A 25,321-nucleotide genomic window follows, 5' to 3' on the forward strand; every position below is an offset into this window, starting at 1 on the left:
CCAACGAAATATATTAAATTAAGTAAGATTCTGTTGGTCGATGAGAAAAAAAGAAAAATACAAAACCGAGGAAACACTTTTATTTTAATTTGGATTTAAGTTTTCGTTCATGATTGTTAAACTACACGTGGCATTTAGACCTCCAAGGTATATTGTATGTTGTACATCAGTGACGATTTCTTCGCGGCCTTTACATTCTGTGACTTGGATATAATCATAAGACGTAACATTTATATGCATGTGTATTCTGTTGTTTCAAATGTCATGACATTTATTGTGTGTACCCGGAATATATACCTAATATTAAATAAACCTTTGTTGTGTAAAAAAAACTTACTGCATGTACCTATAATGTGTAAGACTCAATTCCTCCATGCTACCATTAATTTCATACTCTTCATAATCTTTACCCTGTTGCGCGCTCTACGATCCAATATGGTGTTCTGAAAAAATTCCACAATCAGGTGCATTAAAGTAAGGAAAAGCAAAGTGTAATAAATAAGTGTAATAGATGAAACCATTGTCATCATTATATCACAATTTCATACAAACATTTCATACACCGAATCCAACATAGTGAAAGATTATACACATATAATTTTGCATTGCTACTATTATAATACCCCAAAATTGCGTTTCCCGGTGATTCTTATCTTTGATGACGGTTTTATTTTTCTCCATTTCTTATTCAATTCTACAGCAATCTCAACACTGTCTCCTGAAAACCATACATGGACATGTATTTATATATTAATTATTATCTATGCCGCCAGCATAATATAACATGCATTTTGATAAATCATTCAATATTTACACCTCATGCAATATATCTTTATACGTAGTTGGCTCAAATCTAGCAAATTCTAACAACGCATTTACCATTCGCAGTCACTGGGTAAATTTTGTTGGATAATGTAAACGGCTGCTCAACATGATTGAATATCTTGAAATCGACCGCGGTTGAATTCAGTGGTGTCCCATTGACCAGAGAATTTTCCAGTTCGTCTAGCAAAACAACCCATCTAGGTTTATAGTAATCAGCAACAACTCCTGACCACTGTTTGTTTGCGTAATCTCGAATTTCGCCTCTCGGACCCCAGAGAGTGATCTGATTTCTAGCATTGAACTCGTACAGTTTTTTCTCCTTTTCATCAGTTGCTAAAGACTTTGCGTCCTGAAGCCATGTACCCAACAAGAAGTCCTTATTCGATGCCAATATTCTTTCCAGATCGTCAAAAAGTTCAGTGAATAGCTTCGCGTTTTTCCTGTGAAGTTAAGACACAAAATTATGCCAATTGTGGCTACGATTGTGTAAAATCTGTATTTTACAGTCTTCCAACATGTATTTACCGCAACTGAGAGATATTCTTGTGATTCACAGCAGTTTTTATGTTCAGGTACAATGTGTTCGCGGTGAGTTGCAGTGCCTGCCTAGTTATATCGACTACGTCGTGTTGATAGAAAGTATTATTTCTCCGACCGTGTCTAGCTTTCACTATGTCATCCCATGCAGATAACATTATTTCAGTATCGTACCATGTCTACAGTGAGAAAAAAGTTTGAATCAAGTAAATCAACCGAATTTCTTCACGGTTTGCAAAACCTTATTCTTATAGCCGCACCAGCAAGCCGGCTCTTCTACCAACCCAAGGGTTAATTTTAAGACTTGGACGTCTCGTGATCGTGTATTTCCCACGGATTCTTTCCAGACCAGTAAAACTGTAGACTGATAGCCTTAATTTCTGCCATGCCTGCACCGCATATTCGTTCCAAGCACCGTACCTTCTGGCAGCGTACCTCTCAAACCTGAAGGTGAGAAAATAGTGTCATAATATTGCAGTCGATTGATTTTCAAAACTTACTTACCAAGCATCAAGATCAGCAGGGTTGCGAAGATAAGCCATTTCGTTCATTAAATCGTACACGACATAGTTTTGGTTAATGCCTTCCGGTGCCAGTCCTGTTCCGATCATCGTACTGTTCTTCATATTCCTGCCTTCGAATACTCGCTATGATGATAAAGTAGTTTAGAAAATCCGTAAAATGCACACAAGATATAAAAATAAATTCACTTGCCTTATTAATTATCTCAGCGGATCCAAAAAGCCCAAGAGTTCCACCAAAATTGTGAAGCATACACCAAATGAACGGTTGCCCGTAATATGAACTCAGTCTTTCGTACTGCGGAAATTGTTCCGACTGAAGATCCAGCACTATCAACTTTCCCTGAGAAAGTTATCAAACAATATTACGTAGCATTTCACGCGTGATTGAACTATTTCAGCAATATTTACACAACTAGCAGATAAGCTAAAATTGAAATTGTTCATAAAATTTATAATGTGGGGAATGCATGAATTACTAAGATTTATAAAAAGTAGTTATTTACGAGCCACAATTTTTTCAAAATGAAAATTGACAGAAAAACGATATTCTGACAAGCTGTTTGCTCTTTCAGTAGTAGAAGGCAAAGCCTGCGACAAATAATGAAATATTTATACACTTACTATAGGAACAGCCGTTAAGAAAGCTTCTACTCTTGCATTTGTCCAAAAAGATAATTCGTGCAAGAACAACCAACCTTGTAAGATCCTTAAAAAAAAATTCAACAATTTGTAAATGAGGAGTTGAACGACTTATATAAAATAATGAAAACCTGCAATTAGATATTCGAAATGGAGTGTAACAAACCATATGCCTTCCGGATCGACGTCAGTAATGGCTGAGTAAATTGAGCGACTGATTCCACTCAGAAAATCAAGATCACTTTGTGGCGGCTCGTTCTCGTTGAAGGTATCGCAGTTATAGACGTGATCCGTACCGAATTCTTGAATGTACTGTAAATATTAAATTTTCTCTACATCACTAAATTTGGGATAGTTATTTCTTGAGTAGTTCTGCTCGCTATTTGCTAATTACCTCAGATAAGAACATCGTTCCGACCGTTTTGAACAGTGGATCAGTTGGCAGTAGTAAAAACGGACTGAAAATGTACACATTAAATTGATCCCATTTTTTGATACGTGAAATAATCGAAGATTTTTAACACAATTAGTAAACATTTAATTCTCTCTCACCAACAGTATTTCTCGCTAAATCTATTCCATGGCTCAAACTTGGTCAAATTTGCAGTAGGAAAGAGTGTGCTAAATGCTCTCGGCACTTGTCCTGAGAAGGCGGGTAATACGGGAATGATTCCAAGTTCTCTCATTCTGTTTAAAATCTTGTGCTGAAGCTTGACTGTATGGTTGTGCCACGCAGAAGTCAGTGGTCCACCCCAGCCACGTATGTTTCCCATTCTGGCCCTGAAATCATAGCGACGACGGTTTATCAAGGCTGTGATTAGTTCTGTTGGAAAAATCTTGCAATTTGATCTCATTACCAGGGGAGAAACGCCGGTCCCCCAAAATGTTCGTCGATATCATGTCTCGTCAGGTTCAACTTAGTGTAAACTCGTTCCCAGATCGCTTCTTGAGCGTGAAAAGCGAGTGCCAGGTTTATCCCATTCAAAGCCATCCAGTCGATGTGTTTCTCCCATTTGGGCCAATCCCACCATGCGGTGCTATAGCCGGCTGTACATACGTTTTGGTAGTAGCGGAACCTGGAAAGCGTATGATGAAAATAAACTCTAATTCGTGCTGATGCTCCGTTGAACTTTTTTGCACACTGCCTATGTTTACCGATCGTTGGAAGTAATTTTGATGTCTACGTCGGGAAGATGGTTTGGCAACTCGATGTGGGATTCTTCCCACGCAATGTGAGCATCACAAAAATTCTTTACATAGTAGTGGAAACCCCAAACCGCAGCGACTCCAGATGTTCCAATAATCATGATTTGACCCAGCGTACTCTTGAATACCTGTTATAATCATGTTTAATGTGCATTATTGCGCTGCATTTTCATTTATATCGGGATGAGAGTAAAATAATGTTTGAAATCAAATTATATCTACATGAAAAGTGTCTTTTCCGACAGGTCCGATACTGGAATCGACAGAAACTGGGAATAATTTGTACGAGTCTCCTAATAGTCTCTGCAATACTTCCCTCGCTGCTTCAGCCTGTACATCTGGCTGTGCGCGGGGTTTAAGGTGACCCAAAGTGTGCTGGAATGCTGTTTCAGAAATCATTAGCTCAAACACATATTTTTACAACACAAGCTAAATTTCAAGGCTGTACAAGCCTACAGCAAGCGGTCCTTGACTTTGCTGAACCGTCATCAATTTTTAAGAGCAGAATTACCAAAGAAATTAATTTTTTACCGATGAAATCGTACCGTCATGTTTTACCCTTTCATAACTGTGAACGGCGGTCACATTGTTTGATAAATAATATAAACAGGCCAGCCATATTATCCACATGTTGGAGTGGCAAAATCACTCTCGTTACTGTAGAGGAAAGTTTTTATCTCTCGTCCGGTTCATCATTGTGAGACTCCCCACTCTCTTGACTCTGATACGTTGCACTTGATTGTCACTTATGTGCTGACCCTTGCCTCAATTATCTACTGCCAGATTAAGTTACCACGGTAAATAATATGGGTGAAGTTTATGAATAGAAATAATCATATGTATATTATATACTCTTATCTCACTTATAAGTCTACAGCTATTGACTTGCCTTTATTTGTGTTGTAACATATTATTCTCTTTTCTTAATGCTTAAGTTAAATATAAATAGTTTCATTTTGGTCCTAAGAATGTTTATATTTCTATTACCAATAATTTATAACATCGCAGGTCAGGCTCATGAGTCGAGAGTCTAGTGAACCATTGTACTGTTGGAACTGCTGACGCAGTATTGTAACTCGTGAAAATAAGTTAAAATAAGGTACAAGATTTATAACAAATAATATCAAAATTTACGACAGTCCATTGTTGCCAAAATTATGATTATTCATTATAGCTTCTTGATCAAGAAAGCGTTGCGATTCATATCCTTGATCCTCAGATCTAACAGATCTATTCGTTTTCACATATTTCTCAGATGAAGGTTGATTGATGTAAACATCGTCTCCAACTTGAACGTTCCCAGTTTGGTAAATACCGCAGTAAATCCCCATCGTCGGTGCTTTGCCTTCCACCTGAACCCTTTGCGGATTTCTTTGGCCTCTGAAACTGCGATAATTAACACGTTGAGTATGTGCTTTAAATCTCAACGCTGATTTCAAGTATCGTGGAATGATATTCTAAATATAATTCACCTCGAGTATGGCTTGACATTTCTTATCACTACACCCTCCCCGATTTTAATCCAGTCCCAGTTGTCCTCCGCGAAAGGTTCGGGTCCTGCTATAACGATGTTTGGTCTAAACTGTAAAGCAAGACCTGGACGGTCCATCTTTTGGTTAAGCTCGTGGACCGAGGATTCAGACATCACCATGTAGCTGCCCAAGTCTGATGAAAGGCCCTAAACAGAAAAGATCAAGTATTATTTCGAATATGTATTTACAAAAAGAGTGCAATGCTATGTCAAACACAATTAAAACCTTGAAAGCATCCAATGCTACTATGAAAAATAAAATTACGAAATGGCTGCAAACTCGCATACCATTGCAATTTCACCGTCTTTAGTAACATAGTGTATGATTCTGCCACTATCTTCTCTCAGCTGCTATATCTGCGAGAATCTTTTTTTTTTTTGTTACTTAATTCTTAAGTGAAAGTCTTAAGTTTATTTTTTACTTTGTATATTTTGTAAGCAATACTTCATAACTTTTGTATATATTTCTTATACCATTTCTCTCATTGCCATCCAGGCACAGATACTGTATATATCTCTGTGGGATGCATAAATTTGATGTATATTTTGGTTAATAAATATCAAATATCAAATATTTATGCAAAATTTTCTGGCAATCTTACAGTGCTTGTGTTCTTCAAAGTGGCGTAAACGTCGTCGAAATTTTCCCATGGCTCCTGTTCTGCACTGTCGATATTCCTTCTTCCGGTAGCACAGCCTAATCGAAGACCGTTATTGGTCCCAGTTAAAAACCTGTTGCAAAAATACTGACTTCATATTTCTTAGTTCGGAAAAAATTGTTTTTTCGAAATAAAACGTACTTAGATATCCATTTAGCTACTTCGGAACCGCAGTCAAGGCACTCGAGGGTTCCGCCCCACCACAACAAGCAAGGAGCTGGAGTCGAGACGCTTTTGACAGTGCTTTCTGGGACCTTGAACGTCACGGAAGGCATCCCAACTGCCTCTAGTTTTACATTGTCTGTGTCTACAGCACTTAGGGTCACTAAGATCAATGTGGGATAATTTCTGCTTGTTCTGAACTCGCCAGTTTCTTCATTATAGACGAGGAACATTCTGGAAAAAAGTTTGAGTGAAAGCAGAAAACAAGATCAGGATTGTCGATTCGTCGAATTAAAAAATGAAACTCGACTTTCTAGGTGATCTGTAAGCATATACCTGTCTCTCAGCGAGAAATATCTGTTATCGATGTTCACACTGATACCATAATCAGTGAAAACGGATTCTTTTAAGTATTTTCCACGACCCGACTTCAATGGATAAATAAACAGTTCGTTTACGTGTCCTATTTTTCTCCATTCTTTGGGTAATATCTGTTGCAGCGTATCGTTTTTGATGGTCTTTGCCGGTACACTTTCCACTCGATCATCGCTTGTGGTTTCAATCGGTTCGCAAATCAGTTCTCCATTAACAGAACTCTTCACCTCTGGTTTAGTTTGTTTAGTTTTTCGCCGCTTTACCCAATATACGATTGCCAAAACTGCCGTTGCTCCGCACACTATTACAATGGACGTTTTACCCAGTTGGATGTTCATTTTTTGTACACTGCGTGTTAGTTGGCTTTCAAAAATTCTATCCTCAGTATCAAATTGCGTATCTGTCACTTTTGATCTGTTCATCCACCGTTTTGAGAGAGAAACATTACATCATGCAGATATCAGTTATACGCACTCTAAAGAGTAAACATGCACGTTACTTAGAGCGCTACTCGCACAGTTTACATAAGCAAAGACATAACATATTCAATTCAGTTCAATCACCGATCACCGATCATTCATCAATTAACTCTAATATACCCAACAACCATTTAGACCGAATGTATCGTGCACAGTTATCAGGATTTACATATTAACCCGAGTAATTAGCAGAGATTGCATGTATGAAACTTCAAATGTGAGTCTTTATTTCCAGCAGCAGAAGTGTAGGTGTGATATATATTTTCTTATCTGCCGCTCTGCAGAGCAGATAACAACTGATGTTAACATCACCTGCAGCTACCAGAGACACAGATTTGACACAAGTAACAAGGAGCTCACAACGACCACGAGGAAACAATGGACGTTACGTTGAAAGATAATTATGATAATTTAATGAGATAGTAATATATCAGTGACGTAACTATTACAAGGTACATACGTAGGAACAACATTCTATCTTAGACTCGAGCTTATCGAATGTACAAATAGTATCTTTTTTTTTCTTAATATATAATGTACATGTTCTATGTCTGTGATAAAGATTATACCGTAAGCTGCATCTAGCAGTTTATGCAATTTTTGCGTAACATGTAGATAATAATTTTATAAATGACGTACAAAAACACCATACAGTCGGTGTTGATTATCCGATATAAACCTTATCTCCCAGTTTAATCTGGCCTGGCTTACGAATTCCTGCATAGACACCCATTGCCGGTGCGTTGCCCTCAAGTTCACGTTTCCTTTCCTCCCTTATCAGCCTGTACCTGCATCAAAACGTCATTGTTATCGGTATTGGGCTTAGAATATTCTTCTAAAGGCTATACATACTCCTGTAATTTTTTCAAAACTCTACGCTCAGGCACTGGTACTGCAGTTTTGGGATCAAAGTTGATCAGTGTGCATCTGCAATTTAATAAATTGTCTTGTTTATTGAAATTTTCACTGATTTAAAATTACTACAACAATTTTCCTTGATCATTTACCTCGTACACGGTTTCACATTCCTGAATATTGCATCTTTGCCGATCTTGATCCAGTCCCAGTCATCTTCAACATACGCTTCGGGCCCCTCGACAACTATATTGGGTCGAAAATTGAGTGGTGATACATCTGCAGGCAATCTTTTGTTCAAGTCTTCCAACGAGGCCTGATTGAATATCAAGTAGCTACATATGTCTGAAAAAATTCCCTACAAAAAAGCCAAATTTGTTTGATTTTAAGTGCGGATAATACTATGTTTCTACAATTGCTTGTCAACAATCGATTACCAGATCTTCGTTTTGCATCTTCTTGTAAACTTTTGCCAACGATTTCATAGGCTCTGAATTTATGCTACGTTTCGAACGCACTCCCAGACCCAGTCTAAGGGTGAAATCTCCTTCGGCGCAGTACTGCGATATCCATTTTGCAGCTTCATCCCCGCAGTCGACGCACTGCTGACGTTCGCCTTGGTGGAGAGTGCACGCAACCAGTTGTGGATTTTCGATTAGAGTTTTTGTTATTAACGGACTCATATTTGGTGCCTCAAGCTTAATTTCTTTCTCGTTTACAGTAGTAACAGTGATCAGAAGCAGCCTTGAATAATTCTTGGCGTTGCGTTGTTCCTTATTGTCTCCTCTGTATACCAGAAGACCCCTTGAAACAAAAAAAAAATTAATATAGAATTAGCAAAGTTTTTGCATGTAGACACGCATGGATTAGTCGAGTTTATAGCCGATTACCTGTCCTTGAGGGAGAATTTATTTTCTTCATGATAAATCAGGCCAGTTTCTGTGCACTCGGCTTCTTCGACCTCCATAGCTCGCCCAGATTTTAACGGATAAATCCAGAGATCACCAACCGTTCCAACTTCCATCCATTTATCAGGTATTCTATTCTTTCGTTTCGCATATCTAAAAGTTTTATCATCATTTCAATTCATCCACATACATATCGAACTGTTTAGATTGAAATAGTTTGTTTTCTTTCTCGGTGCGAATGAATTATTTGTGAACTCACTGGTACCATGTCGTTGCTGCGATTAAAGCAACTGTGGCACCCGCACCTAGGACCACTATAGTTTCTTTAGAAACTCCAGTCATTGAGTAAACAATTGAAAAATCTCCAGGTTTATTATTCAACTACGAACTCCAGACACTTCAAAACTTGACAGAGTGAAGAGTTGGTTGTTTTGGTCACACAAGCTTACCACATTCTCTTCAGAATGTTGAGTTTTGATTACTTGCCAGCAGGGAGCTCAGCTAGATGTAAGTGTATAAATATGAGCGTAATGGTGACCTGAGATAGGAATATCTTAGATGGTATTAATGTGTGCGTGCATATTTTCGGACCACAGAACCAAACGTATTCAATTGGACAAGAGCAACTGATTTAACTCAACAATGGGTGCAAGGCGTAAAATTATTTTTTATAAAAACAGCAAATGAGATTTCGATGCAAAAATTACAGGTATTTCATTTTACCCCTCGTGTAAATAATTGTAAAGATTGTTTTATAAAAATTTCACTGAGGTGATACAGTAATACAGAAATATTCCATTAAGGGTAATCTTAAATTACGATTTAACGCGCCATAGATCCGTTTTATTGGGGTTTCCGGCCAGCACGAGCATCTTCCGGAGGTAAGTTTTTTAGTAAGGGCAGCAGGCCACCGATCGACGGTATATAGAGTTCTGGACGCAGGTGTTCCTCTTTCAACACTTCTTCCAAGCTGGTCACACCAGAGCTGACGAAAAGTTTTTTGAAACCACATAACTTGGCAAATCCCATGTCCTGTTGAATTCTGTAATGAAAGGGAGCAACAATAAAATGATTGCTTACTTATAAATGTTGAGCTACTTTCTTGTTTTCTCTGTTTCCCTTACGTGTCGCCAACGAATATGCAGCGTTCGGGGTCAGCAATGGAACAATTCTTGTAAACGTACTGCTTCAGTAGTTTACTGGGTTTCCCGGTCAACGTGGGCTCTCTTCCGCTGAACTCTGAGACTATGTCCGTGAAGACTTTTGTACCTATACGATAATCGATCCAGAATTGCTTTTGAATTTTGTCTCCTGCATCGATCAAGCGAATCGACGACTAATAAGTTTTCTTACCGAGCAATGGGTGCTCAGCTCCTACAGCAACTTTGTTGTCCAGTGCCGCAGCAATGTAGAGGCAGTCGTCTCGTCGCAGCGATACTATCGACCTCATAATTTTCATCCAGCTGTAGTTGGGCTCGAAGTCATGAATGATAGCTTTAATCGACGGAACATCTTGCAGAGCTTTTACTACTTCTGCCAAATCCTCCTTGACAGAGTCAGGCTGCAATTCGAAGCATTTGTGCAATGAAAAACTGATCAGTGAGAATAAGAAAGTGTATTCTAAAGGTTTTTAGAACGAATTTGTATCGACTTACCTCTGGTGGTGCAACCTTTATTCCATTTTCCCTCAAGACATTTTTGAATGGATCAGTGCCGACAACGTATGCTTCTCCTTTGAAATCAATAGATTTCAAGTACCAGACAACAACGAGTGAGGGAATGATTATTTGTTCCTGAAAGCGAAACGTAGAGTTAGAAAGAAAATTACTACCTAACAATAGCGCAAATACCTTTCTTGCTGGAAATCCCTGCGTGTGCAGCTTCTTCAAAAAGTCTTTCATGGACAAAGTGCTGTTGTTCGATACGAAGTAAACATTTTTTCCCTTGTCTTGCAGTTCCTTCAGGGTGGCTAACGCGCCTGGAATAGGAGTGTGACAATTCCACAAGACACCTGCAAATATGAATGATAAAAATTTTTTGCTGCATTGATAATTGCTAAATAATGAGAGTAACAAGCTGTAAAATCACCATCGCAGTCTGATAAAATTGTGTCGAAGGAATCAAGGAAGTTGTACAGTTCCTGCGTGCTAAATTGTCGTAGGTCCTGCGGTTTCTTTGCGCTCCTGAAAACATTAATCGTGTTTAATTAGACAAAGTGAACACTGAACGTAAGTTTATTAAGACTTTTTCAATTGTTGATGAAAGTATGACAACAATCCGAGTAATCTATTTTTATTACCCACTGTTTTGGAGGGAGAGATCGGCCAAGTCTGACATGGTGTAAAAGTGGAGAGTAGATTGCTTCAACTGATCTGAGACCTGACGTGCCCCAGAGTTATATAGCGGAGTGCAGGGTCACGGTGGTGGGACCAGCTTTTCCATAAAGGTGTGCTGTGACTAAACGCCTTTTTTTCTTATCTAGACTTGTTCATGAATCATCAGTGCCTGTAATAAATACATCAGAATTTTCGAGGGAGTGAAACGATTGAAATAGCACTGCTCACCTAAAATATTTATCTAAAAGTTTTATGTATTAGCATTTTCTTCTGGCGCAGAGCTATCAATTGTTAGATTTGTCACGTTAAATAGTGACGACGATTAGTCGATGAGCGTGGTTAAAGGCACAAACAGTTTTAATCGCGATTTTTATTACAACTATCCAGAAAGCTTGGACATCGGGTGATTTTAAATCCAGACATTACTTGTGGGCAAAGAAAATCAGGACGTAGATCTTCTCTAATCTCTTACATCAATTGTCGTATTGAGACTTGCTTACATGTACCTGCCTACCAACAATCACTGCTCCGCAAAAGAATAATTTACCAAGTATTCATTCTATAATATTTCCGACGTTTACGTATATTTTTCGAGTCATTAGAAGTCGGTGGACTGAGCATACCGAATACCTAAGATCAGAGGAAGCTATTTCAACGAAACGATGAAAATGATGCAAGCATTTTTTTATCTCGACTACGGGAGAGCTATCAAGTCGTAAAAGATTTGAATGTGCTCGTTTGCTGTATCACCGGTTGTATAACAGTATTAAATATAAAAAACTTGAATCAAAACTTGTCTACCACGTTTTCAGCTTTTGAAAGCATGTGTGATTCTCTTTCATATATGTGTCAAATCCAGGCAAATACGCTGATGCTACCAAACTTATCTATCTTTATTATTTACTATACTTATGGAGCGATGTTTAAAACTTTTACTGTATACACTGTCTATAAAGTCTGATAAGACATTAAAGGACAATATAGAATAGAAATCAGAAATGCGATAAAGTATGTTAGTTGTGTCTTTTTATCTTACCTTTTTTATTCTAATTTCATTCGTAACCTAATAATAACTTATCATTGATACTTTCACTAGCTCGTACGTGTATCATTTTGTAGATAAATATTAACAACGGTTTTTTCTCTCTTAAGAATTGATTCGTCACCTGTAGAAGTTCAGTAGAATAAAAAACAAACCAAAAATTGTCTCTAAGCAATTTCAAACTGAAACTGCTACAGAATAGTAGCAGGTGGATATTTTGTGGATGATCTGCTTGGATGATATGTGGATTTATCGGTATGTATATATAGCATAGAATCACCGCTGACACCTTTGGGTTAATAGAATTTCAATTTATTAAGTCCCCTAGCCATCAATGTCTTGATTCTCATTTACAAAGTTATCATCATATAATAATTATAATATATTAATTAATAATATTATATCATATAATCATCGTCATTATATCATAATCATCATTATGATCATCATTGTCGTCATCATATCATCCCATAATATCCCAAGTATTTATCGTAGTAATAATGACAAATTAATGATATATATATATATATATATATATATATATGTCGGATTTTTTTGTTGTTTTTCTTTTCAAAAATTCTTCTTCATTCGTTTATTTTAAATTAAATATCTAATGCATTTGTATCGTTCCTGACTAGAAATCAATATATACTTATACAATTATCTCCGATTAATTGTAAATAAATAATGTATAATGCATATACGTAAAACAGTTGGACATGTCGTGAATGCGTTTTATAATTAATAAAGAAGAGAAGAACAAAATTTTAAATGGAAATAATGATAATTAAAACTTGGAAAATACTGCGCTTGTACGATTTTCCTATTATTCCATTTTGTTTTCTTTCAATCCTCTTTACTTGTTTTCAAATTCCATCCGATATTAATCTATAACTGTTAGCTCCGTCAGTGACAGAGATGTGTTTCCATATTATCATAAATATAATTTTATCGTAGCGATGTATACATTCTGTACAATACAAGTATGTAAAATTGATAACGGTACAAAATTGAACTGACAAAAGGCTCTTCTCCTGACATGGCCAAATTCAAATTGGAGTTATTGCAAAGTGATGGGAAACTTGCTTATATGGTAGCAGAAAATCACGTTACAATAACAACGAACCACAATTCTTCTTTCAATCCTAGTTTCAATTTTCATTGTCTTATTATTGTCACGCCGCTAAAACCGTTAAACGCAATCGACTCTCCAGATTGAAGCAAGAAAATGTAGATGTCGCAATGTTTCTCATACTAACTTAGTTTTGAATCTGGAGAAAAAAAAAAAGTTAATGTAAAAAATTGCGTTGACTCGAATTTTGACTGTATGAAACTGACTTGTTTCTCTTCTCCCAGATACAACAGAGAACATAGATTATACATCATCACAATGATATTCTATTACCAAGGCTTGAACAACAAAACGGCATTGTGTCAAAATGTAAATATATTTATGTATGGATATGGGCAAGATATTAGCATCAGCGAGGAACGGCCTGCATTCATTCGTCCCACATTCACTTGGTAATGTAATAACATCCTAAAGTCACACTGACAAAGAAGTGGGAACATAAGGTAAAGAATTATAATAAGTACAGTAGGATATGTGTGTGTGTGTGTGTGTGTGTGTGTGTGTGTGTGTGTGTGTGTGTGTGTGCGCGCGCGTGTGTATTGTATATTGTATATATATAGCATAATGCAATTTTTTATCTAACTTTGCAAGATGAAAAAAAGTACAACCGTTATAAAAAGAAGGAAAATAATTGAAACGTAATGTAAAAATTGATCAAGGAAATGTTACAACTTGCAAACAGCTCTCAAGGAACCACGGTCCACGAATTAACATATAGTATTCTTTCACTTATATTCGTAATTCGACCATTATATATGTATACATATGTATATGCCATATTTACTCAATGGGTACGTGTTTATTGTTCAACAATTGAATAATGTTTATAACTGGCTATTATTATTTCTTCGAACGTTACTTTTGAATTGATTCAGATTTTTATTTTCCTGTTCTGTATAGATTAGGGCGATTTCCTGGGGAAATATCTTTGATACTTTTTTTTTTTTTACATTAGTTACATAAAATTCACCGATATTCCTAAATATATCAACAGATCAATAAAAGCACATAAAACTGTTCACTTCGTATTATTAACTACAAGAATTTATTTTTTCAACTTTTCTTGCCGAGCATGTTTGTAATTAAATAACTGGATTAATTCTTGTTAAATGTAATTGGTGCAATAATAAGAAGTTGATAATTTGTTTTGAATACGAAAGATGTGATTGATAATAGGGTTTACACGATTTCCAATGAAAGTGGCAGAAAAGTAATGGAGAAATATCAGAATTTACTGTTGTACCAAGTTTTTTTTTTTTTGTTTTTTCTCTCTTGTTTTCACATATAATGTACTCAATCAAATTATATTTATACCCACTAAATTTCAATTACACGTTTTTTTTACAATTTCAAAAATCTTTACGCTAGATATAAATAAAGCTTATCCTTGCAACATTATCTGAATCAATCATAATGTACTATTTAGTATATCGACAATACATTTACCGTGTAATTTATGTATTTATATAATATATAAATATATATAATGTGTGTATATATATATATATATATATATATATATATATATATATATAGTTTTACTTTACCCATTTTTTTTCGGTAACACAGCGTTCTTTCGCTTCTCTCTCTCTCTCTTTTTTTTACTTTCAAACAAGCTTAAACTGTGATTACGTGTGCCCGAAAAACAAAGCATCTATAGTAGTAGATAAAACATTATTAGAGAGTTATGCAACATGAGTTATTAGTTATTACATATTTTCTTCGACAGTCATATTGGACATGAAACGCATCGTCTCGGCTGTGTATTTTTTTTTCTGAGCAGCTGATCTGTACATCAATATATTACTGAATTGTTAAAACAACCTTAGATCATGACGGGAGATTTTAAATGACTGTGTGTCGTGAGACCTGCGTTTCTCATCCTCACGATATATGCGTATAGTAATAGATGCGGATTAGTTGTTTAGTTATCACTATTATATAACTGTTATTATTATTATTAGCGTTTACTATTCATTATTCATTTATGTATTTATTTGTTTGTTTATTCATTTATCCATTTATTTATTTGTTTATTTCTCATATTTACGATAGGAAGGCATGGTTATTTTAAACGCTATAGTAGCAGTATAGGTACATTTAAAACATTTTTAGTTTCTCAACAATTATAGGTACTGTACTTATTTATCGGTGATTCGCGACCGTGGCCCTGCCCTCTGTTACCCATGTTTATTCCAACCAGGCAACATTTCCATACGTGTTTTATACACACATAAATATATATATATATATATAAATAAATATATATATATATATATATATACACATACATATCTATATATATACATATATAGACAATATCGTTACTCAATGATTCTTTGTGCCAAGTATATTATCATTATTCCTATTATTATTATTATTATTGTTGTTGTTGTTGTTTTTATTAATATTTCGATATTTCATTATATTTATTATTATTATTACTATTATTATTATTATTATTATTACTACTACTACTACTACTATTACTACTACTACTACTACTACTACTACGATTTTTTTTTTTTTTTTGGTGTGTTTTTTTTCATGTTTTTTTCCTTCCATTTCATATAATATTTTATTATCTATTTTTTTTTCTCTCCTTTATATTATATCAATTACTCTGCATAATATAGATCATCGAATTACGTTTCTTTCCTCAAAAATTGGAAGAAAAAAGAAATGCAATGATTTGCATTATCGAAATTTTCAACACTTTGTCTGATAATACAGCAAACTTTCGACGATGCAAGTCTCTTGCTTGTCTTTTTTTTTATCGCCTATCTTGAGACGCATTGATAACTAGCAATTCATTTTTTGCATTTTTTTTCTTCGTTTAAATTAGTATTATTGTTATTATTATTATTACGCTTATGATATTGATAGTATAATAATATGTATAGTAGCAATATATTATTATTCGTAATTATTTCTATGATGTATAATAATTGTTTTGTTCCTAACCCTTCTTTCAATGGTTTCAAGAGTGTATGCAGAGTGTTGGATGAAAGTAATTATGTAGTAAAAAGATACCCTTCGAGATTCTAATATAACGATACAACACTGTTGTCAAATGCATAATTGGATCACTAGTAATTCAAATATTGAAAGAGAAACGAAAAAAATTCGGTATTATTCTGAGTAAACATATTTACCAGCTATCGCTAATTTGGGATAAAATTATAGTTTTGAACCGAGACAATTAGAGAAGAATGTCACATAGTTTTTTACATTTCTCTTATACCTGGGAATAGTTGTCATCGTGACACGATATCTTTCATACTACAAAATCGTTAATCACGTTTTTTTTTCTTCAATCAGTTGAAATTTGGGTCCTTTTTGTTCTCGTTCATCTTGTCATTTGGTACACAGTTATAATCTCACCATCTCTTCAATTCTGCATCAGCGGGATCAAGTTCAATTTCTACTAAATTATTATTATTACTATAATTATTAGTTAATTCATAATCATCACTATTATTTGTTTTATTAATTCTTTAATTTTATGTTATAATAAGTATAATCGTTATTATGTGTTTATATATAATCACTATATATATATATGTATATATGTATATATAAATATATACTCATATGTACATACGAGTATATATTTATGTATGTGTATATATAACTATATACATATAGCATCAGCAGGTTAGCACACACTCAACACTCATTCGAGTTATTTAGGGTATAAGCGCTCTGCTTTTTTCTTTCTTCATTTCCTTTCTTTCTATTTTTTTGGTTTTGTTTTAATAATTTTCTTTTTTACGAGCTACGCTTGCCAAGCGGCTCGTGAGGAACTACATTTTTCGCATATACACAATACGTATATTTATAGTATATCAATGCAGGAAATAACGGATAAAGTGACGGATTCGTTGGGCTAATTTTGTAGGTTGAAATAAAGCTTGTTTTATTATGTACTTATGGAAAAAAAAATGTACCCAATAAAAAAGAACGAAGTCGCTTTTGAAACCTGTCGAATTTTGTTGCTGATATTACATTGCGTTTGACTGATACTTGTATTACATATTTCTTAGCCGGTAGAAAAGCATCACGTTATTTGTTAAATCCTATAACAACTTCGTGTCATTATTGTATTATAATCATTATTTTACTTATTGTTTATTTAATCATTTAATATGTATTTCTCAATAACCTATTATACTTTGTTCTATATATAATCATTTTCAATATAATTCCGGTATTCTTGTGAGTTTATTTTATTTCTTTTATGTACTTCTGTCCAAGACTTATCATCATCCCATTCAAAGTGATTTATCTATTTATTATTCAATTGATTTATAGTACATGTTTCATATTTTTCTTTTAAAATAACAGTTTCAAAATAATATTGTCCTAGAAATTTAAATCATCGAATTGATTTAAATCAATCGTTAAGCCATTGCCGCAGATTTATGCACGCATATATATATATATATACGAAAGAGATTTGATTACCTATCTGTCGTGCATTTTTTTTTACCTCTGAAACCGGGCTTTAGATCTAAGTACCAAGTTGTAATCCAAACAGAATTAATTTATTTGTCGCTTGAATTGTTACCCGTATCGTTCGCCGCCACCCAGATTCTAATTTATTTGGTTCGTTATCGTTAAGTAAACATTTGCATTTTTAACGGTGATAAGAGATCTCTACAGTGAAAAACTTTTATTCCATTTATTCTCTCGACGATTTTGTGTCCCGGTTTCTCCCATTTCTTTCGATACTAGTTGTTGAGCTGCTCCTGGAAAAGCAATAACAGCTTCAATTTCGTCAAATTTTATACATTCAACGGCACAATTTTGTCTCCGTTTGTTACGTTTTCCTAATTTAAGGGAAAGCGAAAGAAAATGATGTGATATTTTCATCGTAAGAACATACAAAATGAACGGGACAAGGACAAAAAAAAAAAATAAAATAAAACGTGAAACGAAAAACAAAAAGAGAGAAAAAATTGTAAATAAATGTTAACAATTATTTATAAAATATAAGCAATTATTACGATAAATTATTGCACATTGAAAAAATGATTAAACCTGGTGAAATTCTCTGTTGCGCTATAACGATGCAGATAAGCCATTAGCCCGGAGATTTCTTTTACTTTGATTAACTTTATTATGATTTTATGTTCATTTTACTTTTCATTTAAATTACCTAGGTATATTTACTTGTATACATATAACGCCTAATTAGTAAAGGAGGAATGTACTTGGTGGTTGCGTAGTTGAGCAAGGATAAGAATTGAGCAAGCTTAACGTATTTATTTGTAATTTACAAAGCTCGTTTATAATACTAATAATTATTACTTCCCAATTGGCTGTTACCTGTTATAATTACAACAGTGATTTGAAAATATTGTTTACTTAAAATTTTCATCCAAAACCTGTGCCTATTTGTTGTGTTTCATTTGTCAGTTATGTTTTATTCCCGATTCAAACAATGAGGAATGAATGGCAATAGATACCGAAAGGATGTTGTGGCAAGCTTGATTATACACCCAACAATAAACTCAATTTCTCCAGTTATCACTACCTAACTGTGTCAGTAATACATTAATTGTTATTCAATATTATATAACATTTATATTTTAAGCTATAACGCTGGAGTTAAAATTTTATCTTCCTTTCGTCAGGTATGTGAAGAAAATATATACTTATAAAAAAATGTACAAGCGGAGGATACATTTTTTCACATTTATACGTGTACAGGTATATAACGCTTTCGATTTACTCAATTCTTAAATCCGCTCAACAATCACGCGCACTCACGCGCCACGTACACACAGACGCACAGGACACGCAGAGCATAATGCAGTAGCGCATATATATATGTATGTATAGTGGCTAGAGATTTGAGTAGGAGAGATTTCATTTAATTTGATTTAATTGCTAGAGAGGCCTGCGACGTATTCAATTTTATTTATCTTTAGTACGATACGCATAGACGACACATTTGTACCGCGTATATTAATACCGACGTTCAGAACCTCCCAGCCGTGGAATGCTGCCTGACGATAATTAAGCTTATAGAGGTTCAAGTCGCTCCGCCTCTCTTGGCTGTCGACCTCCGACGCATCGTTGACTTTGGGGATGAGTAAGCCGTTGCAGGCACTGAGAAGCTCTGTACCAAATGCTTGACAGTGCTCTGCCGACCTTTGTTCTTACGATTATTATTGTTGCTGTTGTTGTTGTTGTGGTTATTATTGTTATTATTATTGTTATTGTTGTTATTGTTGTTGTTGTTATTATTATTATTATTATACGCACTACTAACACCGCCACTATTACCCCGATAATCAACGGACTTTTTACCATCGATTTCACTACTTTTTGTAATAAGCAAAGAGTCCTGAGCTCTGGCAGATGGTGATAATAAATTTTTGCCACCCCCCAGATGGACCGCTGGTAGCGCTGCTTCCGATGTACCAAACGACGCAGTCCTCGACACGCCCAGTATGCTAGAGCTGCGAAACTCTCCCGCCCGCTGGCCGATATCATCACCAGCACAGTGGTAATCGTAGCTGCAGCATAACTGCCCATCCTGCGAAAGTAAATATTCCAGTTTAATCATTGCCGGTGATACCTCTGCGTTTACTTCGTCATCAATTGCTCCTACGGAAAACCTTGTCTTCGTTGTGATTTTCTGATTCAAGTCGCCAACAATCTTTATCATAATCAAGCGACACAAAGGCACAAAAGTTATGAATGTACATCATATTTAAGTTGCTCAATTTACGCCACAAGAACAGTTGAAATTTAACCGACTTTGCTTTTATTAAACATGGTTAAAATTTTCAACATTTCTTAAGATGTGAAGCATCGTTTGTTTCTTTCACCAGAACGTTTATTCTTTTCTTCTTTCTCCTTAACAACACGAAGACAAAACTTTCCGCTGTCTAAAAAATCTCACTTGACGAAGCATATAGTAAATAATTCATTGTTTCGTTTGTAGAGTTCATTCGATCACAGTTATTAATTATATAAATATCTAACGAGACTGTAATTTTATTTGCAATACATCAATGTCTCACATATAAGTGAAAACCTTGCTCTTCTGTGATATCAGTATTTTAGAATAGATGGTATGATAAGCTTGTGGTTTTTCTCACGATTTGATTTGTCGTCGAATAGATCATAGTTTTAGTTAAAAATTAGGAAGGCAAACACATTACCTCTCAGCAGAGTCGTTCTTCATTCAGATACATATGCTCCGAACTAACACGGGGGACGGAGGAGTGGTTTGTAAATTACTAGTACATATAGGTACCATAATTAAGATCCACACACATTCATATAAAAATCATGCGGATATACGAAACAAAACAATGAATTATCATGATATGTCTTCAGTCTATAGGTAGATTCTACTACGCTAGCTACGCTATAGCGACTTTGATGGGATCTTTCTGTTGATATATTCATTTTTAGTCACTTTTAATTCGTAATTGATCCAATGATTTATTCGTTATTTTTTCAACACTTCGCTTTGAATTTTGAAATAAATAGAATGAGCGGTAACACAAGGAAATTGTTGTTCATTATTTTCGATTATTAAGCAAACATAAAGCTAGTTTTTCAGATATATGTATTACAGAATGCAATCCCAGATCAGCCGCTATAGTTTCAATGATAAGGAGTAAAAAGTTCCTAGTGCTTCTATATATGCATAGATTTCATATGCAAAGAATATCAGAAATGGTGCAAAATAGGCTGAGATATCCCAAAAAGAGAAACAAAAAATTCAAATAACCGTGTCAAGATGCTGTAAATGTGAAGATGTGTTTATCGTCAAAAATTTGATTGGTTCTTTTGTATTCATTTTTTTTCTTTTCTTTTCTTTTCATCAACTCGAAGGTATATAATTCGTAAGGGCATATATAAAATAGAAAGAGCATGCGTCGTGATCGTGCACAGTGACCGCGCATGTAAAGAGCACTTAATTCGATAATCGTGTATCAGAGAATCGTGAACAGATTTAAATATAAGTGATATGAAAAGTGATGCACATATATTTGATGAATTACTTTTGCAGTGAATATATGTGACCTGTATTTTTTCACGGTAAATAAATAAAATCTCATTGTACCATAATATTTGTATAATCGAAGTATAAAATGAGTTGAAATAATGTGAAATTTATTTTTTAATACACCAAATTTTACACCAACAATCCGCAGCGCAAGCTGTGCAAAAAATTTCTTCAACTTCCAAATTATGGATGAAAATACAAGCCACGTGCTAAATTTTTCTCTTTAATTTAAATATAACTGGGCAAAACTGAGAGAAAACGAAAGAAGAAAAAACAAAAAATATTGAGATATAAAGAAATTGTTTGAATAATGACGAATGCAACGTGAATGAAATTTTTTTTTTCCAATAATGAAAATGATCATAAGAGAGTTGTGATAATAAGAGAAAGATTAGTAAATAAGTAGTTAAGAGTAGTAAGATTAAAAGGTAGGTAAGGTGAGGTAGAGTGACGTGATTACCGATGCACACAACACGCGCTATTGCTCACCAATTGGGCGCAGTACGGCACCTGCAAGGATACCCAGTGTTAGGCTGTTAGTCTCAAGCTAGGCATGTTAGCATGTTAGGTATTGATGTCGCTATAATTTCTTTCATTTTTCTTTCATTTCCACTTTCATTTCATTACTTTGCTCTTGGTCCTTTCTATTTGGTATTTATTCTGCATTTTCACCAGCCATCATTCTATTGCGCCCAAACAAATAGACAATGCTTATTAATGATTTAATCCTTCGATAGACGTATACATCCATGGATAAAAATGTTACACGTATAATATTTTATTCGTCGCAGCCATCTACTGTTTTTTTCCGCTGATTGGTGAATGCATTAAATCGTGCAAGTTGTATGATCCTAACTGTATTACAAATCTTTTACTCGTTTCAAACAACAATGCCCATAGATTTGTTTCACGAAAATATCTCACAGCGAGACACAATGACAGATTATCCAATTGGTTTTTACTTCAGCAAATAAATATTATACATGTTGTTTTCTCACCAGGATTTGAAATCTTCAATACAGAGCTCTTATCGATTCGCGAATATGAACGTGAATGCATGATCTATAAAAGACAGGATCCTAATATAGTTGTTAATTTTGTTTATTCTGCTAATTTTTCTGAAAAATATCTCATTTGATTTCTTTGAAGTTCATATGCATTCATTACGTATACATAGTAATGATTAGTAGTGGATCAATATTGTGATAGGCGCATTAGAATGGTGAAATATTTTAGTAAGTGATAGAGTTCAAAGTATGTATTATGTACGATTGATCCATGCAGGGCCGACCCGAAGCAAATATATAGTCACAGTGTGACATTGTCGTAAAAGCTTCAAAAATAAGCAATAGCTAGCAATAAATATACTTTTTCCATAAATTCGCAGGCAGCGTTTATTTGCGTCACTATAATTTAGCTAAAACCGATTCGTACGTATAAGTATACCCACATGATCTCAAAGTTTTATATAGGTTGGGAGAAATTAGGTAAACAATATTTAGAACTTTGTTATTTTATGCTCAAAATCTATGCCAAAAAAGCTACGAGGTAATTCGAGAAATTGATTAAAAACGGCGAGAATAACATATTCAGCAAGAGGTTGATATTCATATTTTATTTTTCTTTTTTTCAAGTGGAATATAATTGAGTTAATTCATCAACAGAATTGTTGATGTCGCCATATAAACACTGCCAGTTGCGCGGGCAACATAAAAAATCAGGCTAGCTTAGGGACGCCCCTGTATGGTAGCTAATTAATAAGTCAACGCTAATATGCTAACACAATATTATATTCATCTAATAACAAATGTAAAATCTAGCGGTAGCAATCTTGCACACACCGATTATGCAACATAAAATGAAAGAAATGAAATCATGTATACATGTATAATAATAATATAAAATAACAATAACGATAATATTAATAATTCAATCAAAAATGTATAAGACGTATATGTATATGTTTATATTAGATAATAATGATAATAACAATAACAATAGTAATAATATGCATCCCACTAAGCAAAAGGCAATATGCTTTTTTCTTTTCTTTTTTTTTTCCCATAGGTTATTTGCATTTTCTTTTTTCGTTATATATTTACTAACCTTGCATATGCTTATAATATTGCTAAGTCTTTGATAAATGGGGTTGTACTCCGTACATTCATAAAAGATTTATAATATAATATTTATAGTGACAAATTATGTTCGGCTTTTCTATCTACACATATAGGTATATGTATCATAGATTATGTATCTAGTATGGAAAATTATATGCATGTTGTATGTATATGTATGTATATTATATGCATGTGTGTGTATGTGTATGACAAATTATAATATTGTTGGAATTACAAAAATAAAGCAAAAGTAATGAAAGACTGTACGGATTTGCCGCATATTCTCTCCCTTTATTTTTCGGTTATTGTTAACAAGAGCGTTTAAAATTGAGAAAAAAAAACCGTTAAAATTGAAACTTCACCAGGATAATGTATACCTATAGTGTATAAAATGAATAGAAATAAATGTGTATGGGAAATTACTAGCAGAACTCATTGTATATGAGTTTTAAAAGAACCTCTGTTGCCTAGACACATATGTGTACATTGTATCATGTACCTATATAAAGTATGTATGATGTATATCCGAAAATACTAACAGGTGATGTGTAGAAAATTGGAGTTATATATATTGGAAGGGTCTATACAATGTATATAAAAATTTCGGGATTCGCAAGTTAAACACGTTTCCTTACCTTGCACTCGCACGTTGTGCATTTGTCGTGCGGATCTTGCCACGAGCTGCTACTCTCGTGCATTATACCCGCGTAACTGCACGGTTGAGGATGACTAGATATAAGGGAAGTTCCATTGTTGGATAATTCTCTGGCGCAAGGGTCATCCTCGCATCTAGGACAACAGTCGCCGTCCTCGGTAACAGGATTGGAACATGTCACAGGCGGACATTCCATTTCCCAGCAGTCTATTTCTCCATTCTGTACAAAATAAATTTTACCACATCGTCCATGTAAAGTTAACGACATATGTTAACGATCGGATATTTTCGTACTTCTCAAGTCAGGTTGACCAGAATTTCATATACAATTCGCCAAGAAAGTACACATGAGATGATTGATGAAAAGGTCAGTGAATTTTAAGAATTTATATTACAACAATCAATTCTTAAATTTGATTAGGGTTTGCTTTTTTCAAAAGTATGTGGATTGAATTTCGTCAACATGTTTTTCATAATTGGGATGAATAAATAGGAAGTATTGTTTTTGACAATAACGCCAATATGTTTCGCGGTGACCAAAATATCTTCAAAACGACTGAAACGGTGTACTTGAAATTTTGAGATATTATCTATGGATAGTTTTACAAAATGGCAACCATTTGAAGTTGAAATTAAATTTTTCGTCGAAAGTTGACTTTTCAGAAATTTAATAAACAACACAAATATGATAGGTAATTAAGAAACAAGTATGATCATTGCAAAGGGGATAAGCTATTCAAATTTTATGTAAATCGGTTAAGCCATTTTTGAGATATCATAGATTTCGTAGAAGATATCGCTGAGCGAAACGATTTATATCATAGTTAATAACGACGCTTTTAATTTATTTAATGTGATAAAAAAAATATGAAAATGAAGTTCGATCTGCACAATTTATTAAGAAAATAAACTGCAAATAAATGAAATAATTGACTGTTGAGATATAATTAGTTCCCAGAAATTCACCCTTATTTTCAGCCATCTAGTTAACAATGACAAAGAGAAAATATATCTTACCAAACACTCGCAAGTTTGACACTGATATATCCACCTTTCTCCACTCCTAAATATAAGATGATATAGATCCTGATGCCTGCATGATGCTAAAGGATCGCACTGCGGGCAGCACTTGTCTCTCTGGCTCGCAGTAATGCTGCAGTTACAAGTGGGGTCTCTACAGGTGACAACGCCATTAAGGCAGGTGCATCGTCTGCAGGGATAACCAGCAGGGACGACCGTTTCCCCGTTCTCAACTTCCTTCTCCTCAAACATGCAGCCTATTTAAGAAACAAAAACAAACC

At 34.5% G+C, this 25,321-nt stretch overlaps 5 protein-coding genes across 10 annotated transcripts in view; all 5 read right to left on the minus strand.

The window, feature by feature from the left end:
* Positions 1-64: 64 nt before the first annotated feature.
* LOC124181278 (alpha-N-acetylglucosaminidase) lies at positions 65-4,462 on the minus strand. Of its 4 annotated transcripts, none has more exons than XR_006870426.1 (15): positions 4,277-4,462; positions 3,954-4,114; positions 3,681-3,859; positions 3,383-3,601; positions 3,078-3,305; positions 2,920-2,983; positions 2,692-2,837; positions 2,508-2,592; positions 2,077-2,226; positions 1,867-2,009; positions 1,623-1,806; positions 1,351-1,541; positions 880-1,265; positions 553-718; positions 65-443 (listed from the first exon to the last, which is right to left on the minus strand). XR_006870426.1 is itself a non-coding variant. In XM_046567671.1 (15 exons), the coding sequence occupies exons 1-15, from the start codon at positions 4,359-4,361 to the stop codon at positions 363-365; spliced, it is 2,397 nt and encodes a 798-aa protein (XP_046423627.1). In that variant the 5' UTR covers positions 4,362-4,462; the 3' UTR covers positions 65-362. The 4 variants fall into 4 exon arrangements, 3 of the variants coding, with proteins under 3 accessions (XP_046423627.1, XP_046423628.1, XP_046423629.1); XM_046567671.1 differs by having other exon boundaries at positions 624-718; XM_046567672.1 differs by having other exon boundaries at positions 624-718; positions 1,647-1,806; positions 4,277-4,454.
* Positions 4,463-4,567: 105 nt separating this feature from the next.
* LOC124181282 (mitochondrial amidoxime-reducing component 1-like) lies at positions 4,568-7,000 on the minus strand. Its single transcript, XM_046567678.1, has 5 exons — positions 6,420-7,000; positions 6,063-6,317; positions 5,865-5,994; positions 5,204-5,409; positions 4,568-5,117 (listed from the first exon to the last, which is right to left on the minus strand). Exons 1-5 carry the CDS (start codon positions 6,878-6,880, stop codon positions 4,862-4,864), a joined length of 1,308 nt encoding a protein of 435 aa, XP_046423634.1. The 5' UTR covers positions 6,881-7,000; the 3' UTR covers positions 4,568-4,861.
* Positions 7,001-7,141: 141 nt separating this feature from the next.
* LOC124181283 (mitochondrial amidoxime-reducing component 1-like) lies at positions 7,142-9,164 on the minus strand. The gene is made up of 6 exons (XM_046567679.1): positions 8,960-9,164; positions 8,683-8,853; positions 8,230-8,596; positions 7,945-8,150; positions 7,790-7,864; positions 7,142-7,725 (listed from the first exon to the last, which is right to left on the minus strand). The coding sequence occupies exons 1-6, from the start codon at positions 9,040-9,042 to the stop codon at positions 7,602-7,604; spliced, it is 1,026 nt and encodes a 341-aa protein (XP_046423635.1). The 5' UTR covers positions 9,043-9,164; the 3' UTR covers positions 7,142-7,601.
* Positions 9,165-9,324: 160 nt separating this feature from the next.
* LOC124181284 (glycerol-3-phosphate phosphatase-like) lies at positions 9,325-11,667 on the minus strand. 2 transcript variants are annotated; one of them, XM_046567680.1, is made up of 8 exons: positions 11,543-11,667; positions 11,000-11,205; positions 10,789-10,883; positions 10,551-10,711; positions 10,356-10,493; positions 10,054-10,261; positions 9,825-9,969; positions 9,325-9,742 (listed from the first exon to the last, which is right to left on the minus strand). In XM_046567680.1, exons 2-8 carry the CDS (start codon positions 11,035-11,037, stop codon positions 9,544-9,546), a joined length of 984 nt encoding a protein of 327 aa, XP_046423636.1. In that variant the 5' UTR covers positions 11,038-11,205; positions 11,543-11,667; the 3' UTR covers positions 9,325-9,543. The 2 variants fall into 2 exon arrangements, with proteins under 2 accessions (XP_046423636.1, XP_046423638.1); XM_046567682.1 differs by lacking the exon at positions 11,543-11,667 and having other exon boundaries at positions 11,000-11,218.
* A 6,641-nt stretch (positions 11,668-18,308) lies between these two features.
* LOC124181285 (protein kinase C-binding protein NELL1-like) overlaps positions 18,309-25,321 on the minus strand; it is a 79,911-nt gene continuing 72,898 nt past the window's right edge. The window contains exons 12-15 of one of the 2 annotated variants that reach the window (XM_046567683.1): positions 25,038-25,297; positions 24,001-24,240; positions 21,706-21,755; positions 18,309-19,757 (exon numbers count right to left, since the gene is read on the minus strand). In XM_046567683.1, coding sequence (XP_046423639.1) covers positions 19,241-19,757; positions 21,706-21,755; positions 24,001-24,240; positions 25,038-25,297 — 1,067 coding nt within the window. In that variant the 3' untranslated portion in view covers positions 18,309-19,240. The remainder of the gene's footprint in view (positions 19,758-21,705; positions 21,756-24,000; positions 24,241-25,037; positions 25,298-25,321) is intronic. The other variant, XM_046567684.1, reaches the window with a different exon arrangement.

This window comes from Neodiprion fabricii, chromosome 4 (genome assembly GCF_021155785.1).
Source record: "Neodiprion fabricii isolate iyNeoFabr1 chromosome 4, iyNeoFabr1.1, whole genome shotgun sequence".
Taxonomy (NCBI): Eukaryota; Metazoa; Arthropoda; class Insecta; order Hymenoptera; family Diprionidae; genus Neodiprion; species Neodiprion fabricii.

Coding starts and splice junctions, on each gene's coding strand:
- LOC124181282 (XM_046567678.1), bottom strand. CDS start 6,880: ATGAACAGATCAAAAGTGACAGATACGCAATTTGATACTGAGGATAGA. Junction 5,995..6,062: donor GTAGCTAAATGGATATCTAA/GTACGTTTTATT, acceptor TTTTTGCAACAG/GTTTTTAACTGGGACCAATA. Junction 5,118..5,203: donor AATGTCAAGCCATACTCGAG/GTGAATTATATT, acceptor TAATTATCGCAG/TTTCAGAGGCCAAAGAAATC.
- LOC124181284 (XM_046567680.1), bottom strand. CDS start 11,037: ATGTCAGACTTGGCCGATCTCTCCCTCCAAAACAGTGG. Junction 10,884..10,999: donor CTCTCCCTCCAAAACAGTGG/GTAATAAAAATA, acceptor TAATGTTTTCAG/GAGCGCAAAGAAACCGCAGG. Junction 9,970..10,053: donor AGCTGAGCACCCATTGCTCG/GTAAGAAAACTT, acceptor ATTATCGTATAG/GTACAAAAGTCTTCACGGAC.
- LOC124181278 (XM_046567671.1), bottom strand. CDS start 4,361: ATGTGGATAATATGGCTGGCCTGTTTATATTATTTATCAAACAATGTG. Junction 1,807..1,866: donor CCTGCTGATCTTGATGCTTG/GTAAGTAAGTTT, acceptor TCTCACCTTCAG/GTTTGAGAGGTACGCTGCCA. Junction 444..623: donor CCGGGAAACGCAATTTTGGG/GTATTATAATAG, acceptor GAATTTTTTCAG/AACACCATATTGGATCGTAG.
- LOC124181283 (XM_046567679.1), bottom strand. CDS start 9,042: ATGACTGGAGTTTCTAAAGAAACTATAGTGGTCCTAGGTGCGGGTGCC. Junction 7,865..7,944: donor AATGTGAAACCGTGTACGAG/GTAAATGATCAA, acceptor ATTAAATTGCAG/ATGCACACTGATCAACTTTG. Junction 7,726..7,789: donor GTTTTGAAAAAATTACAGGA/GTATGTATAGCC, acceptor GTTTTGATGCAG/GTACAGGCTGATAAGGGAGG.